The sequence below is a fragment of the Neocloeon triangulifer genome, unplaced genomic scaffold (assembly GCF_031216515.1).
Source record: "Neocloeon triangulifer isolate White Clay Creek 2 clone unplaced genomic scaffold, ASM3121651v1 ptg000004l, whole genome shotgun sequence".
NCBI lineage: Eukaryota > Metazoa > Arthropoda > Insecta > Ephemeroptera > Baetidae > Neocloeon > Neocloeon triangulifer.
The window spans coordinates 3,806,324-3,819,310 of record NW_026775547.1 but is presented as its reverse complement, the minus strand read 5'-3'; the positions used below and the strand labels follow the sequence as shown (position 1 = coordinate 3,819,310).

General features: G+C 34.4%; 2 protein-coding genes across 4 annotated transcripts in view; one reads left to right on the top strand and one right to left on the bottom strand.

Annotated features, from left to right (window-relative positions):
• Positions 1-9,709, top strand: part of LOC132193737 (protein dimmed) — a 75,705-nt gene extending 65,996 nt beyond the window's left edge. For 2 of the 3 annotated variants that reach the window (XM_059614594.1, XM_059614593.1), the window contains exons 2-5: positions 6,976-7,165; positions 7,717-7,940; positions 8,768-8,904; positions 9,526-9,709. In XM_059614594.1, the coding sequence (XP_059470577.1) occupies positions 6,994-7,165; positions 7,717-7,940; positions 8,768-8,904; positions 9,526-9,640 (648 nt within the window). In that variant the 5' untranslated portion in view covers positions 6,976-6,993 and the 3' untranslated portion in view covers positions 9,641-9,709. The remainder of the gene's footprint in view (positions 1-6,975; positions 7,166-7,716; positions 7,941-8,767; positions 8,905-9,525) is intronic. The other variant, XM_059614595.1, reaches the window with a different exon arrangement.
• Positions 9,710-10,940: 1,231 nt separating this feature from the next.
• LOC132193736 (rhomboid-related protein 2) overlaps positions 10,941-12,987 on the bottom strand; it is a 58,940-nt gene continuing 56,893 nt past the window's right edge. The window contains exon 10 of the mRNA XM_059614592.1: positions 10,941-12,461. Within this exon, the coding sequence (XP_059470575.1) occupies positions 12,220-12,461 (242 nt within the window). The 3' untranslated portion in view covers positions 10,941-12,219. The remainder of the gene's footprint in view (positions 12,462-12,987) is intronic.

Below are 12,987 nucleotides of genomic sequence, written 5' to 3'. Positions count from 1 at the left end.
TAAGCGACATGGTATAACGTGCGATTACAGCAGTCAAGTGAGGAAGCGCAAGTCATTGGCCGATTATCGTCGCCGACTGCTGCCCATAAATCAGCATCAAAGTCGGCGGCGCACACGTGATGATTTGTTATGAAGCGGGCAGTAAAAGTATCATATATAAGAAAGAGTCGCATTACAAACAAGCAGCTCTCGCATAATTACGTGTGCAGTGACACATTCACATGCGTGAGAGTGTGTGTGTTCATTTATATGCACTCGGCACACCTGTTACATGCCCCTTGTTGGTAGATAACCAGTCGCGCTCAATAATAAAACACACACTCCACCGCGTACACAAAACACGCCAATCAAACTGCGCCGAGATAATGGCATAATTATTTATTTGTATGTTGCTCGCGGCTGCTCTCTGTGAAAAAATGCATCTCTTCAAATAAACGACGCCAATTAATTTTTTCCCCCATTTCAATGCGTATATTTTACTTAAGTGTTCCGCAGACGAGACGCAATTTGAATATCAAAAAGGCCAATTAAAGAAAGAAAATATAAAACGATTGATCGATAGAGATCTGGTGTTGATTCTCTAGATAATGAAGGTCGCTGATTGATTGCGATCAGAATCGACAGAGCGAGATCGTTGGATAAAAGTGGTACTTCAAGCCTTTTCTGTAGAACCGATGACGAGGCTCACATTAAATTTAATTGTTGAGAGAACAAAAAAAGTGAGGGACTCCAAATTAAGAGGTTTTATGCTTACCAACATGAGACTCGTTTGCTTCACTTAAAGTTTTGTTCATTTTCTGATTGAAAATTTTTAAAAATTCCAAAAAAATCCGCTTCAATTTCAAATATATAAACAGAGCGTTTTTGTTTTAAAACTTTATTTGTATTTGATCATATTAATTAAATGTATCGACAGTAAAAAAATTAACTCAGGAAAAGGCGAGGCATTGATGAAAGAATTGCGGTATAACCCTTTGTTTCGTATTTAATTTTTTTTCTATTAAAGTCGTGAAATTTTTTGTACTTTTGAATTTAAAAGAAGAAACTCAATATCAGGATTTTTTTATTTAATGTTAATTTTTGAGCATAAAATACCCATTATACATATAAAATTAAAGTAATTTGAAGTACAATTTCTTTTAAAATAAACAGTTGCTTTAATCTGATGTCAAAGTGAATTTCAAGATTCAAAAAGCGATTAAAAAAAACTCAATGACGAGCTGCTATGCATATTAGGGTCGTTAAATCTTCAATAAAACTTGCTTCTGAGCAAATCGGTAATCGCTCTGAATTTGCATACATATATATCCATTATTTGTACGCATAGTAAATGATCGGATTTGAGCCGCAAACAGGTTTCCGCATGACAGCCGAGTCATAATTTTTATTCAATTGCCCTCTGCTTTTTTTAAACCATAAAAAAATATTTTCCGTACACATTTATTTTCAGCTAAAAACCGGCAGTTTGTGGAAAACGAGCGCAATCAAGCTCGACGGGAAAAATGAAATTATTTTCGTTTCCAATTGATTTATGCATTATGGATGAGCGGGTTAACAATTTATGCAAATAACGTAGCGACCGTTGCAAGCCAGCAGCGATAGATATTTTATTCCCACACCGATTTTCAGCTCCTTTCAACCCCATCAATCTCAACAAGAAGGGATTCCGAAGAACCAGACGGATTTGCGGCCAAAAACACATCGCGATCGTTGAACTTGAACGAGACGATTTGGCCGCAAAGATTTTTAGATTTTGGCCAAAGCTCGGTACCGAGTGTTGGCAAGGTCGTTCGATTCGCTCTCACACGCAAACACTTGGGATTCTGATCAGCTTTCGTGCCTTGGAAAAGTATTGTTCTTGCAATAATGAGTCATGCAGTGACTGCACCTGCGTTCGAGCGTTCGATCTCGAGAGAGAAAAAAGCGCTCTGTGCAGTGAAAAAGATTTGATTATTCTCGGATTCTGTGCATTCCCGAGTGACAAGTTGGAATTCCGTCTTTATTTAAACACGCTCGGGGAATTTGCTGCTGGAAGTGCAACTCAAGTGCTGCGGAGATAATGGTGAAAATAATTGCAGCTGCACAAGGAAAGGAATTTTAATGCACTGCCAGCTGCATTATTCATAAATTTGAAATTATTCAAATTGTTTTTTAATCGGAATTTTGAACGATTATTTTAAGTACCTCAAAAGTTAAAAAACATTGATCATTTTTAGAGCTCATATCGGTTGAGGCAACACAGGATACCTTTAATTAATCTAAAATAAACCTTTTTAATAATTATTATAATAATAATTGATAATATCAATTATCACTGTCTTTATTATCACTGAGAATTATTTAAAATATTATTTTCTCTCTCAAAGTCTGCCCTATTTAAATCAATGAAAATCAAGAATTTTTAAAATCAACTCTATATCTCTTTAATGGCTTTAATTAAGTTGAAATAGAAATATTTCGTAATTGTTTGAAATCTAAATTTACATAAGTAATTATCAAAATTATGGGAAAGTACACTTTGGTGTAAAAAAATTAACCCCAATTACCGTCGGTTTGATTTTTTTTTTTAAATTAAGATTTACAACTTCTGTTGACAGTTGATAGATTTGAGATTTGGTAATACTGCTTGAGGACATAATTTTATGGAACCCAATCCATTCTATAACGATTTTTTTTAAATCCTATTCAAGATGGTATAATTTTAAATTTTTATAATCTCCGCAAACAACTCTATCTGCGCTCCGCTTTAACGATTCTCCAGTTAAACAATCACCAGGTAATAGATGCTCTCGCAACCTAATAATTACTGCATGGTGGATTTAACGAGCAATTTAATAATATCCTTGGTGCATGAAAAGCAATAAAAGGAGACGCTGCGATTGACTACCCGCGTGTGCACAGTGGGAGGATAACACGTCAAGTTGTTATTCCGCGCTTTATATTTAATTAATCGCCGCGCTCTCGTTTATTTGCTTGTCGGTGTGAAATGAGGAAAATTCCTCCGGCTTATCCGACTGTTATATATTTCACGTTAGCCGCGAGTGGTGTACTGCTTTAATTTAATGCTCCGCCGTGTTATTAGCTGCTGTTGAAATGACACAGTAAATCAATTAGCCGACGATCGGCGTGCTAATAAAATTGTCATAATTACACGAGTGCGTACAAATCAGAATTATTTAGCATAAAATAAAACATTACACTCAATTCTTGACATTTTCCAATCCATTGAATTAAAAAATCGGTTCTCGATAAAAAAAAAATGTCTTACTAATTTGGTATTGCTATAAATCTTCCGAAAATTTCATGTGCACTTCGGTTTAAATAATTAAAAAAAAAATTTAAGTCGGCTTATGACTTTTTTTAGATTGGCGTTTATTGTCTTTCCTGTTTTTTGCTTTCATCTTCTGTTTTTCCAATTCAGTGAATAAAAAAATTAGATTGTTAGAGTGAAATAATACCCGAGTCTATTATAAAAAATTGTTTTACAATTTCAAGGATACTTAAGTACAGAGCACTTTGAATCCGGCTATGCTGTCAGCGAAGTCTTTAAGACCCACGACGTTGAAAAATTTGCCTCTCATTTGCAACATTTAATTATTTTACAGCACGCATAAATTAAACAATTTACAATCCAATCGTGAAATTGAATCTCGAGTCCGTCGGCCGCGAAGAAGTTTGGCAATAAAAGCATATTCATGCACCGCTCGGTCATAAATTCATACACCTCATGTACAAAAAATATGTTCATGAGATGGAGTGCGTTTGTTATGGCGCGGCCCACTTACTATAAATCAAAGGTGCCCAGCCCTGGCCCGCGGCCGCCTTCACTCTCTCCTTCTCTTTGCCGGCAGACAGGCTCGTTGACCTTTGACCCTGGCACAACAAAGTCGAGAGTGTGCCGAAAAAGAAAACAAACTTGGACGCGCGTGCAAATTTCATGTATGATTCTTTCTTTCTTCTTTTCGTATCGCCGCCGTGTGATCTCTAAACGTGCAATAAAAGTTTGGCTTTTCCAACGGGATTATTGCTTTTATTTGACTTTTGACACTGGTGGGTGTTCGCACTAAAATACCTCACGCGGCCAAGCGTGCTGATCACCATATTTTAGCACTCCATGACTTCTATGATACTTTGAAAAAATAGAAAGTTTTCTTGAAATTCTTGCAAATTTATAAACAAAAATGTTCAGAAAAAATGAAATATTTCTTATTAAATCTTTGCAACAAATAAATTTTCAAATTGTTTGGATTATTATTTAAATTTGATATAAAATTTATTGATGCTATAATTGAAATAATTGAATGGCAACAATATACTCCAACAGCAAATTGAGCAAATTCTTCATTTTCTTACCATCATTACAAGAAGCTGAAGAAGCAAACTATATAATTTATAAATAGATGCATAATGCTACAGTTTGTATAAATTCCTACGTATAACTTCTTTAAAAAAATTTCAATAACATTTTAATAAAGAAAAATGGCAAATTCATTTTATTTTAATTATTTTAGATTTAAATGAAAATTAAATGCATGAATATTTTAAATAATAAATAATATTAATTAAAAACAAATATTTACTGGAACAATTATGACTAGAATTAATGTGATTTCTCTCAATCTCTGCCTTTTCCTCTCAATATCCTTAAGGTTCTGCAATAAACTAATTTCATGAAAATGATCGATCATTTCCATGTAGTTCCCCCCACCGCATCACTTTAATTCAGGTGTGCCGTTTTTTTTTCGCAGACAACGCACAGACCGTTGGAGCTCAAAGGGTGAAAGTTGTCTCTGTGCACCGATGTGCTGCCGGCCAATTTCAAAATTAAATTACATAAAATTACTGTGGTTTGAATCCAAGCCCACATCCGGTGTCGACGCTGCAGCTTTTCTGCCAAAAAAATAAGTGCCTTGCCCTAATTTTGACGCTTTTATTTTCGCCAATCCTGTTCCTCTTCTTCTTTCTTTTGTCTATTCAAACGCATTGGCAAAGAGGGGAATGGTGTTGGTTTTAGCAGGAAAACGCCCTGCGTGACCCGACACCAGCCTAGCCAGGCGAGAACTTTTCTATAATATTTTATTATTATCAACACGTGCGTTCGGCACTTTTCTCCTTTCCTTCCTCACAGCTGTCACCTGTAATCAAATTTTACTCGCCTCGCCTGTCTTGCTGCGACACAGCAAGCAATATAGATAGTGGAAAAGTCAAACGGCCAGTTTTACTTAGTGTATTAGATTACAAGCGCTTTACTTTTTTTTTTTGAAGAGGTGCCAGTTTTTTCTTATAATTTTAAAAACTGGTCATCGCTGATAAAAAAAATTCTTATGTTTAGGATTGGAAAACACATTTATGAATTGAAGAACAAATTTTTGGTGCATTTGGAGAGGACTTTTGTTTCATAATCTTGATTTTCTTAAAGTTAATTGTGAACTATGAATACTGAATTATTATTATTATTTAGAATTGATATCATTCTTTTGTATTTTGACAATTATTTAAGTTCATCTGATGATTTTTTTTTTAGACAATTTGCTTCGTTTTTCAGCTGATTTGGTTGATATCAAAGGTTTCACTAAATTTTATTATCAAGATAAAAAACTATTGAGTTTCTAGAGTCATTAAAAAAAAAAAAAATATTTTCACAATTTAATTTTGCTTATTTTTAAATCTAATTTGGTCTTGAAAGTTAAATGAAATCACAGAAAAGTGCAAAAGATTGCAACTGAAGATGATTTTACAATTTTTCTTTCTAAATTTTTTGTTATTTTTGATCAGTGATATCTCTCCTCATCTGCCCAATGTTGAGATATAATCTTGATAATAATTGATAATTTTGAAAATAAGCAGGAGAAAAGTACTTGATCGACTAAAATTTTGAAGCCCTACTCAAATGACTCTGTATCACAGAGCATACATAATTATTTTTTTATTGCCAGTAATTTAATCTACTTTCTCTTGAGCCCAAATTTTGTATATGCTTATTATAAATTAATTTTACGTCTGCAAATTTCTGATATACTGTTTATTGTTCATCTTAAAGTTTATCTTGCAAAAACTGTCCTCAGCGACACAGATATTTTCAAGGTGAGAGCTGCTGATTAAAAAGTCGTGCATATCGAGCACAAAGAGTTTTTCAGTTGCATAACATTTGATAGAGATAGTGCGACGCCAGCAGAATGACAAGAGTAAAGAATTAAAATATTGAGATTCAATATCACTGGGCCCTTAAAAAAATCAAACGTGGAATTGCCAACTTATTGCGTTTCTTTGTCAATCTAATCTGCGGTGATTGATTGAAAAAATTTTGATAGTCTTTCTCCGCAGAAGCGAGCGAAAAATTTCTAAAACTCTTGAGAGAGCGAGATCGGCCGCCGCAAACAATGTACTCGCGGCGTCACAATAAAAATTCCATCTCTCGTCTAATTGGACTTTCTTTTCAAAATATTTACGACCGCCAGGCAGAAGATAATTACCGGTGTGCTTCTTGTGTTTGGAATTATTATTACACAAACCGCGGCGAGAGTACATAATATACTCGTCCCCCTGTACATATCAATATTATTGTTATTGCAGCGGAATTCTGGCGAGAGAGTCAGAAAGATAAGACTCGGGGAAGCATTTGCATGCGCTTAATTGCAAAAAAGCAAACTGGATTTTATGATGAGTCGGAAAGTAAAATAAAAAAAAATGCAGACACGTGCATTATAAAGAGAATATTTTCAAATTCAGCCCAGTTTAGAAAATCAATTCAAGGGTACGTTGACCTTTGCTGTTTTTGTTAAATACAAAATAACATTCATCGTTTGAAGAGCCTTTGGCAATAATTTAATTAAACGGCTTGTCTAGTTGACGGGAAATAGGTTGCGACGAAAATCCAGTTTTTTCTATTTATCGCCGCGGGTCTGTTTACATTTTTGATTATGCCGCCTCATTTTTGCTACTTGAAATTATACGTTGGTGAATTTGTGTTCGCAGTCTGCGTGAGCTGAGAAGATGCGCTCCGGGGGCGTGAGTCGGCCCCCGGCGGTCAGTGAGGAGGAGGAAGCAGACTGGGGCCAGGCCAGCAACAGGCCAACCTACTGGCAGGACTCTGAAGACGTGGAGGTCGAGCTGCTGGACAACTCGGAGCCCTCGGAGGACACTAAACGTCCCAACGGTACAAACAGTAAATAATAAAATTTTGAATATACAAAAATTAGGGAGTCATTCTTTTGCAAAATACCAGCACAAAATGTTTAAAAATCAATTAATTAAAATAAATTAATAAATTAAAATTGAAATTATGAATATTTTTTGTTAGTTGAAAAGCAACAAGTTTTCAAATTAATTGTTAAAATTTTTAGAGCGAGTAATAATTTATTCCCCCAAAATTTTCACTGCAAGAAAAGGAAAAATTCCAGTTTTAATAAAAAAATCTTCATTTCTTTGAAAAGTCTTCAATCTCAACTTTTTCTTACACAAATAATAAATTAATAGAACAAAAGATTAAAGTAAGTAAAAAATTATCAATCGCTCATTTTTGTGCTTGATAATGGAAATTGCAAAAGAACGACTCTTAAAAAAATCACCTATTAGAAAAATGCAGAAATAAAAAAAAAAAATAGTTAAGACACAATTATAAAATTTGCAAATATCTTAAAACTAAAACTGCTGCTTTCTTCTACATTTTGGTGATATCAACGCCGGAATTTGTTCTGATTTTGGTTGGATTTTCAGGTTCCGAGGAATCGAGCAGCGACGGCGAGAGTTGCGGACGCGGCAAAAGGAAACGGACTGCGCGCAGGTTGAGTCCCTCTTACCAGGCGACTCCCATGCTCAGCGCGAACGCAGCGCAGAAAAAGGGCAAGCGTAGAGTTTCGGCAAGGGAGCGCAATCTGCGTCGCTTGGAAAGCAACGAGCGCGAAAGGATGCGCATGCACAGTCTCAACGATGCCTTTGAGGTACAAAAACTACAAAAGCTTTTTTATTTTAAAATTAAAAATAAAAATCAAATTAAATAGTTGAACACCTGAGAGAATGAAATTTGTGAATTAAGAAAGTAAAAAACTTTTGAAAGTTTATTATACTTAGTAAGAAATAAATTTTTATATTATTAAAATCTTGAAACGAAATTACACTAATTGTAAATTGTTCGTTAAGTGGATTGACACGAGGAAACAAAACACACTTAATGACGTCGTTGGTGTTTTTTTCCGTTTTCAAACTGCGGTGCACGTGATTAGAGACGTGTTTTGGTTCTCGCATTGTCCTTGACACATGACGCGAGCGTTCCTGCTCACTGCATTCAGCACTCAGTCGGTGGCTGCACTAAATTGTAGCACCGTGTAAAGGCCCACGTGTCAAAAGTTGCGACCCAGTTTTGCTCATATTTAGGTCGCAAATTATGTTAAAAAGTTCCCCTTTTTAGGATTTGAAAATCGTCTAAATACATTGTTATTATTTATAGAGGGCGTTTTAAATTTATTTATGCTAAAATGGTTAAAACCTACGAATACAGAATTTCTTGAAGCATTTTAAGGGGTTTTTATGGGGGGAGGTATTTAATTTAAAAAACTTCATTTTGGAGTTAAATTGAATATTTATTTTAATTGATGCAGGATTTACAATTAACAGAGCTGAACCTTTAGAAATAACTCGGCAAAAATAATTATGATTACATTTTAGTGCTTTAATTAATCCTATTTCATAAGATGTTGTTACAGAACATTTAATTTATAAATACCAGTTTTCATTTGTTCCTTAAATTTATTTTACTCTTAATTTTCAGCAATTACGCGAGGTGATCCCGCACGTCAAGATGGAGCGCAAGCTGTCCAAAATTGAGACTCTGACCCTGGCCAAGAACTATATTATGGCCTTAACCAACGTCATCTGCGACATGCGCGGCGAGGAAAAACCTTACACGTAATTAATATCCCAGTTCTAATTTGTTTAACGCCACCAGCCGTGCACCATTGTCTCGGCTAGAAAGAGGCTCCGAATTATATTATCAGTCAAATCACACGCATAAGAAAGAAGCACTGACGCGCGATAAGCAATCTGCTGCAAAGGACACTTGCTTAATCTTGTTTGGCTTTGATTTTTATGGGTCGTTAAGTGAAGACTGGGTATTTAAAGAGAAAGATGGCTGATTATTATTTAAAAACCAATCTTAAGTTCAAGTTTTTGTTTTATTATTTAAAAAAAATGCATAATAAATAATTGCCATTATTATGTCTTTCTTTTTTGTTAAGAATATGATTTTTATTTATTTATTTATGTAATTTACTTATTTAATATTTATTTTTATGTTTCTTACAAATGAATGAATTTTAATCAAATATACGCACATTTTAATAAAATCAATCATTAAATACTTGTTCAAGATTTTAAAGTTCGGTATTCCTAATAAAAATTAATTTATGTTTTTTGGTGGCTGTAGAGATCTATAGAATTCAATTATTCTGAAAATGACAATGGCATCAGTGAATTCAGTACACATTAAATTTTTAATTTAATAAGTGCCTAATTGGAACTCTTTTGCAGTTTTGTGGATGGCGAGTCTTCGTGTGAAGCCAACAATGACGAGGACATCGAGGTCGAACACCTGGAGGAAAATAACAACTCAAGCTGCCAACGAGACTTGGAAACTCGTGCCTGAATTCCTGCAAAAGTATAACAACACTCGACTTTAATTAAACAAATTTACTTCGTAACAAAAAAAAAAAAACACGCACTTGGACGCCCAAAATTGAATGAAATTTTAGTCGCTGGAGATTGGAATCGATCAAATGAGAAATTATAGATTAGCGAAAAATTTAAGTGGTGTTAGTGGTGGATTTTACGTAAATACAAGAAGTAAGATTTTGCGATTTAGTGAACAAAGTGATATTACGTTGTAATTACAGGTGTAAGTCCATGTGTAATTAATTTTACTCTCAAGAGCACACGGAGTAATAATTGTAAGCAAAATTAAAATCGCTGCGGATTAATATATTCTATTTACTGTTGAACGCTCTAAAGTTTATCGAGGGATGCGCATTTCTCACTTTTGACTCGTCAGTACTTTGTAGGTGGGACCAAATTCGGAAGTTTTGTGATCCAGGCTTATAAATTTTAGGAAAATTTTGTATCATATTTCGTATAATTTGGAATTTGTGTGTAATTAGAAATCTTCTGTCATAAATTACCTACCATAATTATCTTCATCTTAAATTTATGCATTATGTACCATCCGATGATAAGTAAAAAAGAACCCATTAATAACTTGAAAGGTGCAACATTGCCTCAAAGTTGTCTCATCATTTGAAGCTGTTATACTGTTTGCAAATGTGAGAGTTCAATATTCTCACTCTCTGTATGGCACAAATATAGTAAATCCTATTTATGGATTGAATCTGATCGCAATGAACAAATGCCATAAAATGCCTTTAGTGTGCTGCTGCAATTTCCCTGCGACGAGGGATGCAAACGCAGCGCCACACACTCTCACGGTCGACTCAAGTCGTGTCTAAGCTGCGCGCAGCGGGGTTTTAAAAATCTCGTTGGACACCGCAATAAAAGACCTGAGGTACAAACTAAACCTAATTGTTTTATTTTCAAAATTGAATCTCATAAAAAATGGAAAAAAATCATTCCATGAAAATGAATAACAGTTTCATGACTGATGCATTTTTTTTATATAAAAAATGAATTAGGTAAATGTTTGAAATCCACCATCTAGTGTTAAATGAGTAAAATGTGATTTTCAAAATTACTAAGTAGAAATTTCTTTACAGCAACCAAAATATTCAAAATGTATCTTTTTTAATTTTTTTTTTCTCTTTGAGATTTTAATTTCTGCACATTTTTTAGACCTTTTTAAATTTAACCTCAAAATTATTGACCGTAAACATTCCCTTTATTATATTGATAAAAGAAAGTATCCATCACCTGTCAAGGTATTGAATTGTATATGTACGAAAAAAATTAAAAAAAAAATCTATTTTTTCTATCTTATCTTCTATTGTCGGCTCAGAAAAAATGCCAAAAGTTTCAAATTTTCTTTTGTAATTTGTATCAATGTGCTCATTGTTCGTTAATTAATCAGAATAAAAAGGATCACATTTTTGGTGGAAATAAAAGGCAATGCTTTTGTATGCAATAGGATTTTAATTTATATTGATTTACAACTGTAAATACAAGACAGAATATACATATTTTTTCAAGTGCCAATTTGATAGGCAAGGTGAGGAAATATATAGCACGACCATAGCTACATGAAGAAACAAAACAGAATTGTATAAAAAGACAGCGCAGTATAAGTTCACTGCAGGAGAAAATAATCAAAGTAAAACATCTGTCAAGTAAATACAGCTGAATGTTAATACACGATGAAATCATACACAGGCCATTTTTAAAGCATGCTAATCTAGAGACTAGCAGAGGAGAGCGTGAAACTTATTAAAAAAAAGCAAACAGCACTTGAGATGCATCAAAGGATGTCAATTGATAATTTTTAATAATGTCGTGTTTTTGAGGTAGGCTGAAGCTTAATGCATTTCTGTTTGAAAGTTACTTCTTACTCTACAGGCAGTTTGTAAATGGACGCTTTAGGTTCTGTGATTTTCCCCTTCATATTTTATCTACCAAAACGTAGTTTTAACATGATTATTTATTATTAGAATTGGACACACTTGTTCAGAAGAGTTTCTTTAATAGCACCTCTCTAGAATACAGCAGAGATTGGCAGTTTCCCAAGCCGAAAAAAAAATCATAAGAGCAACAAATTAAATTTTAAAATTAATGAGTGAACAACTACAGAAATGTCAACAGCATATTATTGATATAAGTCCATACTTAAGCATAAAGCATTCAGTGGTTTGTTTGCAATCTTTTCATATTTTTTGTTTTTTCAGTTCACATCTCAAATATTTTATTATATAGTAAGTTTCTAAAATAAAATCACAATTATTTCTCTTCGCGGACTGATGGACGCACTCAGCACTGCAATTATTTGTCTGCAGTCTCTCGAAATCCACTCACGCCCCAACAAGAAGTCCACCCCTGCCTGCTTTCTAAAAGGAGGTCCGTCAGGGGAGGAAATTTCATTTCTTTGGTTCACTAGCTGCGGCAGTTTTCGACAGTTTTTTGTTCTTCTCAGGGGTCTTGGTGCACAAGAGGGGGCGGCCCAGCGTCTGCGAGGGCGCAATGCTGCCACCATCAGGGGGGCAGCAGCACCAGGCCGGGCCCCTCGTGGTATCAGGGCGAGTCTGGATTGGAGACGTTGAAGAGGATGGCGAAAATGGTGCAGGCGGCGTACACGCCCAGCGCCACCCACCACATGAGTTGCTCGTGCAGCTTCTGCTCAAAGTTCTTCAGCACCAACAACCCGATGGTCAGCCCGGCGAGGGCCCCTGTCAGGTGAGCCACGTATGAGACTGGCGGGCCCATCTGCTCCGAGGCGTATCGGTCGTAGATTGCAAAACCAACGTCAGCGCTCGCTAAAAATAAAGAATAAAATTGTATTTAATAATTTATATTTCCATTGAAAGATTGAAAAAATTATCCCGCTCAAAGAAAATGTTACTTGAAATAAGTTACTAACTATAATTAATCTCAAAGCCACAATTTATAAAAAAATCCTGTTCTTTTTTTTTAAACCATAGCGATCAATTTAATTTGCTTCCAAATTAATTTTTCAGTAAAATAATTTGGTTGAAAAAATGAAAATAAAATTTTATATTTAATAATTATGTTTTAAAATACCAAATAAATGAAAAAAATGGTGAAAGCTAAACTAAAATATATTTTTTTATGTGTTAATTTTAATTATGTGTTATTTTTCTTATCTTTGTTTTAAAAACAATGTTAGAAACTTTACATGAATATTTGTATAGCAAATTATTTTAACTGATATTCCTTTGACTGCAGGCTCAAAATGCAACCTGCGTGACAGTGATGTAGCTAAAGTTGCCTACATTTAGCTTACTGTGTGTTTCTCCAAGGCAATAAAATTATTACGATTAA